Source organism: Salvia hispanica, chromosome 2, assembly GCF_023119035.1.
Source record: "Salvia hispanica cultivar TCC Black 2014 chromosome 2, UniMelb_Shisp_WGS_1.0, whole genome shotgun sequence".
Lineage (NCBI taxonomy): Eukaryota > Viridiplantae > Streptophyta > Magnoliopsida > Lamiales > Lamiaceae > Salvia > Salvia hispanica.
The window spans coordinates 12,259,924-12,275,399 of NC_062966.1; the positions used below are offsets into that span (position 1 = coordinate 12,259,924).

The window sequence follows — 15,476 nt, forward strand, 5'->3', positions numbered from 1 at the left end:
ATTAAATTATTAGTGGTGCTATAACTCAAGTTTTTAAACTATCTTATTAAAAAAAAAAAGAATAATATTTGGAGGCAACACACTCACTCAAACTTAAAATAAAAATGAAAAAACCAATTTAATGAAAGTAATATTGAAAAATTACGAACTTTTTAGGACATGCTTTTGTCCGATATATTCATCTGGACTTTTTCAATTATGCACTTTACATGTTTTAAAACAGGCTAACCCTCGATTTTGTACACGGTCCACACTGTTCACATGCAATTGCCCCAAATGTGAAACTTCCGAAAAAGGTGATAGTATTTATTTCTGATACATCGAGTTTATCCCAAAATAGCTTGTGAATTGACTACTTTGCCCCATCAAATTTGATTTCCCCCAAAATTTCTCCTTAAAAAAGCGATGCAACCCTAACTCTCTCTCACACACATCTGCGATCGACCTCCCAAGGACTGGACACCATTACCGGCAACGAAGATTATCTTTTGTACATACATCGCTCCATTTTTAAACCAAACCAATCTTGTCTTCCGATTACAATCGACTGAAATCTCCAATAACCGGCGTCACTGCATATAACATCCCAACTTTTATCGTTTTGTTAAGGTGGGTAGAATATAATTTTTTTTAATTCTCGAAATGTCATCGAATGTTTAGCCGAAAATTTCTAAAGAACTAAAGACTAATATAAGTTATTATAGTTCTAGTAAATGAATGTTATACACAAGTGAGGAACATGGTCACACTAATAGAACAAAATATTTTTTTTAAAAAGTCTAACTACCGGTGTATATCTCTAAAAACTACGAAAGGGAATACAAGAAATAAAATGGTGTACATATGTGGGCCTATAAATTAAATCCCAGCCCACTTCGAAAAAAAATTGGAGTCCATGGAGGAGCCCAACTCATCATCTCTCTCTTGCATATTGCCAGCTCCCACTCCACGCGTCTTTCCCCGAAGCATCCAAATCCCCCTCCACCGCCTGAAATCTCACACAAACTCCCAATAAATTTCGAGCAAGAATAGTTTCCTCTCACCCTCGTTTCATTTTCAAGGAAATTTTGTATTCACAAACTCATCTACCAAGCTCTCACGTTAAACCAAATTTACGCCGTCCTCTGGAGAGACCAAAACTTACACAAAGGTATAAACTTTTGCCCTCTCTTCAATTCATCAATTTCACAAGCATGCTCATCATACAAAAGTAATCGGAACTCGAAACCAAATTAAAACAATCAACACCGATCGAACATCACAACTGAAACCCCCTTGCTTGCTGCGAATTTAAAACTGAAACGAAAGAACATAACCGTAAAAGAACTTATCTTTTGGGGTAAATCGGGGATGTTCGGGTTGGTTTCGGGGCTGTTCCGTTTGAAATCGGGGGCCACGGTGTCGCCTTGCAGCTATCGAACAATGAATCGGGGTTGTCCGGACGATAACTGAACAGCAGTGAAGGCGGACAGCAGCAGCGGCTGAACGGCGACCACCCTCTCTAGCTGCAGTGGCGATTTCCGCCGAGGAGACAGCAGCGGCGGCGGATGTGAGAGAGAGAAAAGGGAAGAGAGAGACGAGGAGGAGGAGGGGACTCCTCCGGGGGGCGGCGGCGCCGGAGGGAGGCTGGCCGACAGTCTGCAGAGGAAGGGGAGAGAGCTCATTTCTCAGGCCCAATTCCGAGATTTAGTCAATGCGGGCTGAAAATGCGAGAGTCTTGGCCCCGTTTTGAAAATGGTATCGTTTGAGAGAAAATGTAATAATGAATTTTATGTCTAAATTAAAATTTAGGTTCTATTAATTTTCATATATGGTTCCGTGTAACTAAGCTAAGAATAATTGATCTTTCGATTTATTTTAGAGTTTTGCTTAAAAATAAATCCTCAAAGTAAAAGATACATAGATCCAATTTAGTCAAAGCCCGAGAACAGTGGATGAAGACACATCAAATAAAATGAGTTTTAGAAACTCCTTAAAGATAAGTGAAATAATGAAAGGGGTTACTTAGGAGGCATGCATTCCTATTAAAGTTTAAGAATTTCTTGAAGTTTGATTAGTATTTTATTTTATATTGTGATGTTTTCAAAAAGGTTATCTCCGCAAGTTAAGGTCGGAACAAGAAAATCAAGTTAAGGAAATTAAACGAGCGAGGTGAACTTTTCTATCCTACATACTAATGTGGATGAAAATATGAAAATGTGAATCTATGTTTGTTGTTTATGTAAATGATGTTGTCTTGCCATAAATGAATGTTTTATGCCTATCTGTTTGGTTGGAACGTAAGAATCGAATTCGGGTCCAAGTGAGGGTGGTGTCCCTACTCGGATTAGTGTACACAAGTGGCCGTGGAAGGTGGCCACCTTCCACGGGTCACAAATAAAGTTATGGAGGCCGTTGGGAGGTGGCCACCTCCTCGGCTGGAGAAAGATGTAAGTGACCGTGGGAGAGCACCATCTCCACGGCACTTGGTGTTCAGATATGGCAAAAGTATAGAAAGAACTTAGACTGATCAGTCGAACTTTAGCTCACAAAGAATTTAGTAAGCTCGGGCCTTTTAAGTGAAAACCCTCGAGTGTTACTGTGATGGCATGACAATATTTTCATTTTATATATGTATATTTCGGCAATGTGTTCACTGAGTATTTTTATACTCAGCCCTGCATATATTTCTAAATGTGCAGGTTGAGCAGTGACGGTGGAGAATGCTGAGCAAAGTTGATGATTTCCTTTTTATTTTAAGTAGAGGCTCTCGGTGGTGCATGTCTCCATACATGTGACCGTATTCATTCCGCTGCTTATTGTTCTTCTATACTCCGATAAATAATTATTGAATACTAAGATTTTCATTCAAGTTCTTGTGAAAAAAAATTAATTTGAAACTGTCTCCCCTTTATTTCTAAGTGAATATTCGGTCATTGTTTACCCCCTTTCTATTCCCCTCTTCTTACTTCCCACCCCTAGTCACGGTTTCCCGGCTTTGCTATCCATAGCAAAGTGCGGTCGTGACACTGCACTTGCTTGGTACAAACTTATATGAATAATAATTCCATCGAGCTTCTGCCCCATTCAGCTGTCAGTCATCAATTCATTGAGCCATGATTTATCATTTTTTTTTAATTTGTGGCGATTCTATCGTTGGAAATAATAAATCCCTATATAATTAATACAGGCGGGTAAATGTTCGTTTGAATTTCAAGATTAAAATCTTATCTAAGTTTTAGAAAAGTGTCCCTTATTACAACACATGCAGTGTGGTGTTATGGGCCTAATTGGGCTAATTCAATCAAATCGAAAGTCATTGTGGCCTTGTGGGTCAATATTTTACAGCAGTCGCAGCTTGCCTACAAAGCCCACTTTACCATAGCACCCTCGAGTTAAATTTATCTCTCATGATTATTTCTTAGCCGAAATTAGTTTAATTTACTACATGAAATAAAATTAATTTCCTAAAAGCCACCTTCTTACATCTTATTAAAATGACAGGACTTACGACAATAAATAGAAGTCCAACATTGTCTCAACCTTTTTTTATATATTATTATTCTAATGTACTATAACCAAATGATTCTACGACACAACATGAACCAATCTTTGCACCGTCATCCAACGTAATCGCGAGTAACATCCATATACGAGCCACGAACACAATCATGATATGAAAAAAATCAATTGTTGGTAACACATATATGAAGTCACTTAAAACATAAAAAAGGTAATGTTAATTAATGACAAGGATCGATCCCCTATAATTAATCTCCAACAACTCGTGATAAATTCCATTTTATTACTTTCACCACAGCTAAACATCTTGTACCCCACATTAGTCTGTAACAAAAAAAGCATTTAGCTGAAAGGGACAAAGGTGGGGGACCATCCGACAAGACTCGGTCCCGGCTAGACGAACTCATCATGCCCATTTTTACAACCTTAACACTTGTTATGAGTTGTGCATCAATGTCGTTTTCTTTCTAAAAATTGTGAGAGTATTATTAGATAACTTGAATTGTGCTCACTGCTCAGTACTAGTTCGTTATTATAGATTACAGAACATTGTAGTGTAAGGGGGTTGGATGAGATTAAGACAGCCAAACTATAGTTTTGAATTTTCAAATTTCAATGAAGGTGACATTCTACTTGATTAGCTTTTGTGGAAAAAGCGAAGCATCCTCAATCTTAAAAGTGGGTGTGGAAGTTAGCAACAAGGTAGTTTCTTTATTAAAGTATTAGTAATAAAGAGCGTATATACATGTCTTAACTTTGGTATATACATATAATTTTAATATTTTGTGGACATGATGATTCAAATTGTGTATTCAAAGCATACTAAGCTAAGCTCAATAAAATGAAATTTCTCCATACATATATTATGAATTATCCATTTAATTTGAGGACCTCACGAGTCATAATCAAGGCAAAAAAAAATTGCCAAGTCGAACTTGCAAAGAGTTGAAAAATCTCGTTCCTACATCATCTTAGTTAAAATTAGATATGCAAAATTATGGAGTATGTCACAAAAAAAACAAAGAGAAAAGCCTAATTAATCCAGTGAAGATGACATAAAACCAAAAGCTAAAAGATAAATAGAAGATTCAAACGCTTCTAGCCATCATTTCTTGAAATAATCTGTAAGACTCTTGCTTCTCCAGCTTGAATTTCTCATGGCAGTCAGCAATGAACAAATCGGCCAGCCTGTCAATCTCATTGGACGATTCTTGGTCCTCCAGCCACTGCAGGTACTTGGACAGCTCTCCAGTGCACTCCCCGGCCGGGCCGACGTCGTAGCGGAGCGACTTGGGGTAAGCATTGAAGTAGATGGTCCGAGAAGACGAGCACCAGTTGTAATGCAGCCTGAAAGAGCTGAAATAGAGCTTCTTCTGCTTGTTCTTGAGCTGCAGATTCTTGAAGATTTGGAGGAGGATTGATCTGGCTTTGGAGAGGGCGCGGTAGAGATGAGAGAAGATGAAGGTTTGGAGGAGTGTTTTGAGCTTCATTGATGATGAGAGAGAAACAGAGGGAGGTGGTTTGATGGAGAAGAAGAGATTGGTGGAGTTGAGAGTTTTTAGTGATGAAGGGGAAGCCATTTTCTTGGGGTGTGGAGGAATGTGTTTTTGTTGGGATGGATTTTATAGAGGCACTTCATTTCTAAATTGTTATTCTCTTTTATCCATCATTTAAAGACCTATTATCATATGACACGAATTTTAATAAATAGTTTAACTTTATAAAAATAATAAAGACAATGAGTGCAAAAGTTAGTCAAATGTGATATCTATTTTTAGTACTTCACATGTCTTAAAGTAGATGTTGCATTTTTCTTTTTTAACTTGTGTATCACAATTTTCCTTTTATGGAAAAAGTTTTCTCTCACGTAATTATATAAAAATATATTTTCTTTCTCTACTTAACATATAAAATAATATATTTTACAATCTCGTGCGGTGTGCCGTTACACAAGTGTGACATTTATTGTGGGATGAATGAAATAGTATCAATTTTGTAATAAAATATTCTCCCTCCGTCCCCAAAAGAATATGAAGAATGGATTCGGCATGAGTTTTAATAAATAAAAGTAAGAAAGAGAAAAAGAGAAAGAGTATTGGAAATAATGTTAGTGGAGATTGATATTATTATAATGGTATAAGTTGTTAATGGTAATGATATAAGTTGTAAATAAAATGATGTGTAAGGGTAGTATGTTATTTGAGATTTTCTAATTTAGAATGTTCATACTCTTTATGGACAGACAAAATGTAAATAGTTTATACTCTTTGGGGATGAAGAGAGCGAGGGTAAAAAAATACTTCCTTCACTTAATTAAATATGGTAGGTCTAGGTGATTTTAAATGGAGGGCCCGGTTGGCATTTCATTCAAGTGACAAATGCTTCACCAAGTAGAAATTAGGGGAATTAAAGTATTGCTGAAAATCTTAGAAACTTGAAAATTGAGAGTGAATCTTGAAATATATGAATCTTCTAATTTCTCCCCTTTTAGAAATTGGCATTTTATGTATTCATACCTTTTACTGATAAAGTAATAGGAGGCCCAAGTGCTGCGGCTTGGCATCAGGAATCAAAATCAGATTTTGGGTGAGATAAACATGCCATATTCTTCGCTGCATATCACAAAACCAATGTCTCATCTCTCTAACATGCTCTGATATAGACAACAGCTAAAGATCAACAAAAAACCTCAATTTTCTAGTATTAACTATACATAAAGTGCATATGATCCTGTTCCAATATTATTAAACACTTGATCTTCAATCTCTATATCCTTCTTTATTTATACTCCTACCTACTGCTCTAACTACTATTTTCAGTTAATATAATTTTGTACATAAAAATCTATCCTAAATTGTTTTAGCTCCATAATAATATATAAAAATATTTTTTTCTCGTATCTTGACAGGACCGATCTTTCTTTCCTCTACAAGTTAGTATTAGTTATTTTTATATGTAGATTAATTTCAGTGCCAACTTTAATCAAAATAATTAAGATGCGGAAATTGAAAGAAAACGTTTAGTGCATTAAATAGTAGATAGACACAGGTCCAACCGTCCAACAATCCAAGTAATTAAAATTAGCCATGTTACTGCATTCAAAATTTAAAATATACACTTTCTGCACCCTAAACTAGTCCTGAAAAATCTTGCCTAACTTCAAAATTATTTATCCTCCATGTTTTCCGCAATTGCTTTTGTGATGATAAACCTTCTTATTTGTATTTTTGTACGTACCATTGTTTCTTTTCCTAATCAAACTAGTTAATGAACCACTGTGGTTTAATTAGAGAAAACGATAATTAAACCATAAAGAGTCACATTTACCTATTTATGCTACGGTTCCATCGAAATACTGTAATTGTTGAAGTTCGTTTAGAATCTTATATGATGATCCTTTTAATTAGTCATGAGATCGCTAATTCCACTGATTACACAATTATACGAACACTCAATCACCATATAATGGATATTACGCTCAACGGCTCAAGTGATTTAAAAATTTGTGGTTACGAAACCAATAACAAATCTACGGATTTCTTGGGTCAAGTTCGATCTATAAGCAAACCATTAGTAAGATTTGTTGGAAACTTCAATTAAATAAAAGGTGGGCTTTACTTAGTTAGTTAATAAAACTAGCTAGTTTAAAATAAAAGAGTAGGAGTTACTAATCAAATTTATATATAAAGTATTTTTATCATTATTTTATTCTAAAATTCTAACCTGATAGGTTCTTATCCTATCTAATTTATAACCTGATAGGTTTTACCAAAACCAAAACTAACTACAAAAACGTAACGAAGAACATCGATTACCTAAAGTGACGTAGGTTTTCATTTTGTGATCAGTTCAACAATCCTAGCAGCAACTCCAAGACTCTCTATAGTGTTCAAAGACATTAATTTAGGGCTTTGAATTCATTGCACTTTCTTCAATATTTTTAGTACCGGAATTTTAGTTATCACTTCACTAAATAATACTCTATCCGCCTCACTTTAGCAGTCTCATTCACTTTTATGCCATCTTTTCTAAAAATGATAAAAAAATAATTAAAGAGGAGAAATGGTAAATTAATAGAGAGAATAATATAGAGAAGAGTCTTATCTACATTATTGTCTCTCTTACTTTACCATTTCTCCACTTTAACTATTTTTTATCATTTTTACAAAAAGAGGACGGAAAAGTCAGGACTACTAAAGCGGGACGAAGGGTGTACTATATGTCAAATTTTTACTCTCTTTACCATTTGGGAGACACCATTTTTATTTCATTCATTAAGGGCATCCACAATGGGGTGGACTATAGCCCGCCCTAAGCCCGCCGCCCTATGCACCGCTACATCAGCATTTTATCCTCCGCCCTTTCCACTTGCAATGGGGTGGACTATAGTCTGCCCTAAGCCCCGCCCTAAGTATTTTATTTATTTGTTGAATATTTAAACACTACAAAAATTGGAGAAAACAATTTCATTCCATTGAAAGTTCAAATTTTACATACGAAATAAAAAAACTACAAATCCTCAATGGCCGAAGTACTTCCAAATTTCGTCAATCATGTCGCCCATGAGCGCCGCATGGTCTTGTTGGCTGCGCATTGAGGTCTGTCTCTCTAGAACCTTAACGAAGCCCATCGATAATCCTCAAGCGACAGGCGGGGTCGCCGTGCTGGAGCTAGATCCGGCTTCATCATCGATCCAATCGGTGACATGTCCAACTTCTTGTTCGACTATCATGTTATGCATGATGATGCACACATACATGACGTCGGCGATGACTTCCTTGAACCAGAAACGCACCAAACCTTTCACGATTGCCCACCGCGATTGGAGCACTCCAAAAGCCCGCTCCACATCCTTCCGCGCAGACTCCTGCTTTGCCGCAAACAAGACTTTGTTGTCTCCAATTGGGCAGCTGATCGTCTTCACAAAAACAGGTCACCTTGGGTATATGCCATCGGCCAAGTAGTACACCATATGATATCTGCGGCCGTTGGCAGTGAACTCGATAGCCGGGCCGCGACCCCTGCATTGATCGGCGAAGAGGGTGGACGAGTTGAGGACATTGATGTCGTTGTTCGACCCGGCTACACCGAAGTATGCATGCCAGATCCAGAAGCGGTGGTCAGCGACGGCTTCGAGGATCAGCGACGGCTTCGAGGATCATCGTCGGATGGCTGCCCTTGTAGCCACTAGTAAATTAGTCTCTCCACGCCGTTGGGCAATTCTCCCACTGCCAGTGCATACAGTCGATGCTCCCTAGCATTCCAAGAAAGCCGTGCACCGTCTCGTGCATCCTCATCAGGCTCTGACAATCATCAGCAGTCGAGGTCGCAAATATATGTCGCCAAAAGCCTCCACAACTCCCCTACAAAAATTCTTCAGATATTCGGGGCCAGTTGTCTCCCCGACGTGAAGGTACTCGTCGAACATATCCGTTGTGGTGTCATAGGCCAACTGCCAGATCGCAACCGTGCACTTCTACAACGGCGTAAGTCCGGGTCTGTCGATGCCGTCTTCTCGATACTGGAAGTATTCATCACGTCCCTCCAACGTCCGGACAATGCGGAGAAAAAGTTCCCGCCGCATTCTAAAACGGTGGTGAAAAACCGTCGGGCCCCACCGTGGTTGCTCGGCAAAATAGTCTGCGACCAGACGTTGGTGAGCTACGTCGTGCTCGCGGGGGACATACGTCCGACGATGCGACGGGAGATAACATGCGTTTTCGTTGAATGTAAATGGTTGGAGTAAAATCACTATTTCATGCACTATATATCCTAAAATGAGTTTGAGTTTAAAGTAAATGATTAGAGATGCTCTTAAGAGTAATCAAGTATTCCAGTACTCTAAATTAACTGACTGTGTTTTGATGTTAGAAAAAGAGTGAAGAAATATAGCAGAGAAGTATTATTGGAATGAGTTTGTCTGAGACATTCATGACTAATTCTCCCAAAATTACACTAGTTCCATGACTAATTCACCCATCTTCATTTGTCTCAAATCAACCTATGCAGCAGAATTGTTGGCATGGAAATTCAGCAGGCATGATCATATCACCAGCTGCTACTGTGTGCAACTGAGATTGTTGTCCCAACAATCCGTTTCACCAATCTGGAAACGATCATTTTCAAGAATCACTGGCTAGAAACTAAGTAAGTAGATTACAATGTTGCACCACAGTATATGAAGCAATTTGGGAGTCCTCAGACACCGATAAACAGCTCACCAATCAAACAAGATGAGAACAAGGTGGACTCGAGATCTTCATGACCGGTTTGTTGAGTGTGTGTATCGCCCCGACAGTAAGTGATCGTGTTATCTGATGCTTTACGTTATGTTATTCAACTCGGTACTTGTCTCGTGGATTTAACCAACATTCATGTTTTAGAAGCAACATTGAAACAAGTAGTACTAAAGATGATGGATGTCAAGACCCCTTTGCAGGCATGTAGATGGACCTATCAATTCTTGAATTTTTGTTGTTGTTTGGATCTTGTTATATTTTTCCATCTTTTATGATTCCTGTTTTATTTATTTGTAGAAATATAAAAGCGCTAAATACTCACCAGAACCTGTGGAATCTTCATCTTCAGCGTGATTTACATTCATTATTCTGCAACAGTTGGAAAAGCCGAGAAGAAGACAAATACTACAAATAATGCAGCACAAATAGAATCATTCTTTTGCAGTGGTATGCAACTCAATGAGGTTCTGCAGATGCAACTCAACGTTCACAGGCGTCTCCACGATAACCTTAAGGTAGCAAAAACAGTTCCCGAAGTGTGATGAAATTGAACAAAAGGAGACTCAATAGTTCCAATGCTTTTTTGATGCAGATACAGAGGAACTTGTAGCTGAGGACTGGACATCAGAACAAAACAGCTGAAGATGTTGTTTGATCAACAACAAAAGACAATGCGAAATCTCACAGAAACAAAAGACATGGACAACAACAAATGTCTGAATTCAATAGCTTGTCCAACACTGTTGATTTAGATCTTGAGATCCTTGCCTTGGACTCTGATGATGATATGATTTTTCCATCCAAGACAAGCCAATTGGGAACAAGGCGAAACTTCTTGATTTTCATCCATGGATTAAGAAGCAAATAAGTAGTAATTGAAAAAGTTACTACACTAGTTTCACTAAATCAAGCTACTGAGTTTGAGCGAGTCATAGAGTACATGTTTACTGTTTACATCTCTCATCATTTTTGTCCATAAAGAATATACACAGTTGTTGCACTATTTGGTAGACGGTTTTTAAATTTGAACATCAGGGCATCCACAGTGGGACGCCCTAAGCGACGCCCTATGAAAAAACTACAAATTCTCAACAGCGGTTGCGGTTCCAAAATTCTTCAATCATATCAGTCATGAGCTGAGTATGGTCTTGTTGGCTGCGCATTGAGGTCTGTCGCTGTAGAAAATCACCGAAGCCCATTGGTAATCCTCGAGCGACAGGCGGGGTCGCCGTGCTGGAGCTAGGTCTGGCTTCATCATCCACCCAATCGGTGTCATGTCCAACTTCTTGTTCGACTATCATGTTATGCATGATGATGCACGCATACATGACGTCGGTGATGACTTCCTTGTACCAGAAACGCGTCGGACCTTTCACGATTGCCCACCGTGATTGGGGCACCCCAAAAGCCCGCTCCATATCCTTCCGTGCAGACTCCTGCTTTGCCGCAAACAAGACTCTCCTCTCACCAATTGGGCAGCTGATCGTCTTCAAAAAAACAGGTCACCTTGGGTATATGCCATCGGCCAAGTAGTACACTATATGATGCCTGCGGCCGTTGGCAGTGAACTCGATAGCCGGTCCACGACCCTTGCACTGATCCGCGAAGAGGGTGGATGAGTTGAGGACGTTGATGTCGTTGTTCGACCCGGCTACACCAAAGTAGGCATGCCCGATCCAGAGGCGGTGGTCAGCGACGGCTTCCAAGATCATCGTAGGGTGGCTGCCCTTGTAGCCGCTGGTAAATTGTCCTCTCCACGCCGTCGGGCAGTTCTTCCACTGCCAGTGCATACAGTCGATGCTCCCTAGCATCCTAGGGAAGCCGTGCACCATCTCGTGCATCCTCATCAGCCTATGGCAATCATCAGCAGTCGGGCGTCGCAAATATGTGTCGCCAAAAGCCTCCACAACTATCTTACAAAATTTCTTGAGACATTCGCGGCCAGTTGTATCCCCGACGTGAAGGTACTAGTCGAACATATCCGTTGTGGTGTCTTAGGCCAACTGCCGGATCGCAACCGTGCACTTCTGCAACGGCATAAGTCCGGGTCTGCCGATCCCGTCTTCCCGATACTGGAAGTACTCATCACGGCCCTCCAACGTGTGCACAATGCGAGAGAAAAAGATCTCGGCTCATTCTAAAACGGCGGTGGAAAACATTCGGGCCCCACCGTGGTTGGTCGGCAAAATAATCTGCGAACAGACGTTCGTGTGCTACGTCGTGCTCGCGCGGGACATGCGTCCGACGTCGTATCGGGCGAGGGACCCGCGCCTCCGCCGCCGTCTGCTCCCGCTGCATTTGTGCCAAGCATTTCGCCTTGGCTTCATTAACGGCATCGAACAAGGCTCGAGTCAAGGCCCGTCTGCAGCCATCCGATGTACTCAAATCGTAGTCGTCGGGATTCATTTTTGAGTCGATGAGAGAGAATAATTGAAGAGTAATTGAAGAGATGTAAAATTGGAGTGTTTGAAATGGTAGTGAATAGTAGTGTTTAAATAAAAAAATTTTTTTGAAAAAATTCAAAAACAAAAAGGAAACGCGTGCCCATCGTCCGCGTCGTCCACGGTGGCGGACGATGCGACGGACGATGGGTATCCTCCGCGCATCTTCCGCGGACGATCTATCGGGCGCGGACGATGGCTAATCCATCGTCCGCGATGCTGCAGTGACGATGCATCGTCCGCCCCACCACGGATGCTCTAACTGTGTTTGCAATAGTGATGAAAAGCTATACTAGTCAATTTAATTTTGCAACATGTTTATATCTTTACATCTAATTTTTTGTTTTGGTTTCGCAAGTTCATATGATATAGTAGGATTTTAATGTCCGACGAATCAGATTAAAAAAAACTATTTAGCCCGTTCTTTAAACTTCTTTTCTTTTAAATTCAACACTTTTTTGTTTAATGACTGTGGATAGTATTAAGAATCAAGTAAGTAATATAGGATTAATTCTCATGGGTGCAGTTGAATATTTAATGTACTTATTGACTTTAGTAATTCTCTTGGATAGTGCTACTATTAAGGGCAAAACTTCTTTTATATTTCTCTCTTTCTTTTTTCTTTTAATTAAAATGTGAATTAGGGTTTTGTTAAACCCTCCGACACCCCTCTTCTTCAACCGAAGCTGCAGTGGCACCATATGTTGTCGAAGGTGCAACGCTCAAATAGCCATGTCCAAACGCCTCCAGAAAACCCCATCAAGGTGACAAACTCAGCTCCGAACTCCGTTACGCTGAAAAGGAACAGTCTTTTTCTCTCCCTTAATTCTCTGCTTTGTTCCAAGTAATTGGAAATTCAATCATTCATGAACAGATTACAGATTATTATAGCACCCCAATTGCTCAAATGGGTTTCTTTACTACGTGCAAATAGCAATTTTACACCATCACAATCCAATTTTTATGGTTATGGGTCGCATCGTCTTGCACATAAAGTTAGGTTGTACGGAACAGAGAGCTCCATTGATTCGAAAAAAGGCGTGGGCTTTGGTGGGAGTGGGAAAAAAGGGCGTATTGTGAGAGCACAAGCACAGTCTGCTTTGGTAGAATACTTCCATTTAACTAGGAGTTTTAGGATCATGGATGCTGAGAATATGAGCAAGAATGCCCCTGAGTTTTTCAATAGGTTGATGAAGAGAGTGGTTATAGATGATGATAGCAAGATTAAGCATTCTGTGACGCGATTTTTGAGGTACCATCCGGTTAATGAGTTTGAGCCTTTCTTTGAGAGCATAGGGTTGAAGCATTCCGAATACGTGGGGTATCTTCCTAGGAATTTGATGTTTTTGTCTGATGATGAGTTGTTATTGGAGAACTATTATGTTCTGTGTAACTATGGAATTGAGAGGAATAGGATTGGGAAGATTTTCAAGGAAGCCAATGAGGTGTTCCAGTATGACTACGGCTCTCTGCAGACAAAGCTTCGATCTATTGAGAATTTGGGATTGAGACAATCTCTTGTTGCCAAGATTGTCGCCGCAAGTCCTCATCTTTTGAGGGGAAATGTTGATGAATTTGTTGAGTTTCTGGAAATGTTAAATAAGGTGGAGATTGACCACGAGTGGCTTTTGGAGAATATACGCGAGGAGGATTCTTACAATTGGAAATCCATGTTTCAGCTCATGTGCTTGTTGTGCAAGTTGGGCTGGAGTGAGAAGCAAGTCGGGGAACTATTTAAGCAGCATCCTGATCTTCTGCTTGAGTGCTCTGGACGCATTACCTTTGACCTCATTGGGTTATTGTTGAAATTTGGAGCATCGAAGAGTGATTTACGCACTCTTTTTCTTCGGTTTCCTCAAATTCCAGTTTTGAAGTTTACTAAGAATTTACATAATTCCTACATCTTCCTCTCTGGAATTGACATGGCTGCCCTAGATATTGGTAAAATAGTCCGCTCGTATCCTTCACTTTTGGGTTCCATTGAACTAAAAAAAGTGAAGAGCATATTGAGCCTACTGTGCTGTGGCAAGAACAGGCTCTGTCAAATGGTCAATGATGATCCGTTCACATTGAAGGCCTGGGTCCTGGGTAAGAGAGTTGAACCACTGGAGACTGAAAAGAGGGCTGTTAAAATAATGGCATTGAAAACTGAGTTTTTGATAAGCCTAGGCTTCGAAGAGAAATCAAAGGATATGGAAAAGGCTGTTAAAACGCTTCGGGGCAGAGGAGTGGAACTTCAAGAGAGGTTCGATTGTTTAGTGAATAATGGCCTGAACCGCGAGCAGGCAATAAAGATGGTCAGAATATCTCCTCAAATTCTCAACCAGACTCGTGATGTTATTGAAATGAAGATTCAGCTTTTTTTTGATGAGTTGGGCTATCAAGCATCTGATTTACTCACTCATCCAAAAATTCTCTCTTACACAATTGAGAGGGTGAAGTTTAGGCTTTTAATGTACAGATGGCTTAAAGATCAAGGAGCAGTGCGTCCCGGTTTGTCCTTGAGCACGCTCTTGGCTACATCAGATGAAGAATTTATCAAAACTTATGTAGCTCTTCATGCTAGAGGGCTTGAATATTGGAAAAGTCTGAATAAAAGGCATATCAAGAAATAATTTAGTCTCAACTAGCTCTTCTGACGTTGATGTCCGTATTTCTATTATTGTTGGTAAAAGTGATCTTGCTCGCATTGCCTTTGTTATTCAAGCTGTTAATGCTATTTTATTGCGGCGTTTTATCTAGATTTCTAGTCTCCTTTACCACTGTTGGGAGGAATCGCTTTCACAACAGATAGAACAGCACCAGCTTCTGTTAGTGTAAACGAAATATGCTTCTTCAATATACTTACATGGGCGCCTCACGGTCTTCTGTTAATGTTGTGTGATACAGGCATTCACTTATTTTACGAAAGAGACTGTTGTTATGCCTGTAAAGCCTATGAAACGAGGACATATAGAGGAAAGGTGTTTGTATCTTCTTGAATTCATGGCTTCACTGTGTATTTTCACCATATGTGGTTCTTATTCTTGTAGTGGTTCTCAGATGTAAACTAGTTAGGCAAATGATGATGATCTATTGAAATGAAGATTGCTAAAACTTGAAGATCCATCCACATTTCTAATTATGCTGACATCTGTTAAGTTTTCTGGTCTCATCTCTGTTTCTGGTTAGTGCATTGAATCAAAATAACATCTTTTGCTTCACACTTCTTCTCTTGAGGCATATACAAGATGTGGAGTCAGGTGTGATAATAGAACTAGTTCATTTTTATTTTTTTTTACTTTTGAGTCGTTGT

The 15,476-nt window shown here is 39.5% G+C and overlaps 3 protein-coding genes and 2 long non-coding RNA genes across 5 annotated transcripts; 3 read left to right on the top strand and 2 right to left on the bottom strand.

The window, feature by feature from the left end:
* The first annotated feature begins 753 nt into the window (after window positions 1–753).
* On the top strand, window positions 754–2,851 carry LOC125204539. The gene is made up of 3 exons (XR_007173580.1): window positions 754–1,150; window positions 2,091–2,151; window positions 2,682–2,851. It is a non-coding gene; the product is annotated as an uncharacterized LOC125204539 (long non-coding RNA).
* Window positions 2,852–4,589: 1,738 nt separating this feature from the next.
* LOC125206294 lies at window positions 4,590–5,081 on the bottom strand. The gene has a single exon (XM_048105567.1). The coding sequence runs from the start codon at window positions 5,079–5,081 to the stop codon at window positions 4,590–4,592; it is 492 nt and encodes a 163-aa protein (XP_047961524.1).
* A 5,747-nt stretch (window positions 5,082–10,828) lies between these two features.
* Window positions 10,829–12,146, bottom strand: LOC125206295. Its single transcript, XM_048105568.1, has 3 exons — window positions 12,006–12,146; window positions 11,289–11,707; window positions 10,829–11,219 (listed from the first exon to the last, which is right to left on the bottom strand). Exons 1-3 carry the CDS (start codon window positions 12,144–12,146, stop codon window positions 10,829–10,831), a joined length of 951 nt encoding a protein of 316 aa, XP_047961525.1.
* A 680-nt stretch (window positions 12,147–12,826) lies between these two features.
* On the top strand, window positions 12,827–15,289 carry LOC125203717. The gene is made up of 2 exons (XR_007173426.1): window positions 12,827–12,945; window positions 15,071–15,289. It is a non-coding gene; the product is annotated as an uncharacterized LOC125203717 (long non-coding RNA).
* On the top strand, window positions 12,940–15,289 carry LOC125203716 (transcription termination factor MTEF18, mitochondrial-like). Its single transcript, XM_048102136.1, has one exon. It carries the CDS (start codon window positions 13,048–13,050, stop codon window positions 14,794–14,796), a length of 1,749 nt encoding a protein of 582 aa, XP_047958093.1. The 5' UTR covers window positions 12,940–13,047; the 3' UTR covers window positions 14,797–15,289.
* Window positions 15,290–15,476: the final 187 nt, after the last annotated feature.

Excerpts from the sequence above, each read along its gene's own strand:
- LOC125206295 (XM_048105568.1), bottom strand. The coding sequence starts at position 12,146 with ATGAATCCCGACGACTACGATTTGAGTACATCGGATGGCTGCAGACGG. Across the intron at positions 11,708-12,005 it reads AGACGGCGGCGGAGGCGCGG|TACCTTCACGTCGGGGATAC; the intron begins GTCCCTCGCCCG and ends ATGTTCGACTAG. Across the intron at positions 11,220-11,288 it reads TTCACTGCCAACGGCCGCAG|CTGCCCAATTGGTGAGAGGA; the intron begins GCATCATATAGT and ends GAAGACGATCAG.
- LOC125206294 (XM_048105567.1), bottom strand. The coding sequence starts at position 5,081 with ATGGCTTCCCCTTCATCACTAAAAACTCTCAACTCCACCAATCTCTTC.
- LOC125203716 (XM_048102136.1), top strand. The coding sequence starts at position 13,048 with ATGAACAGATTACAGATTATTATAGCACCCCAATTGCTCAAATGGGTT.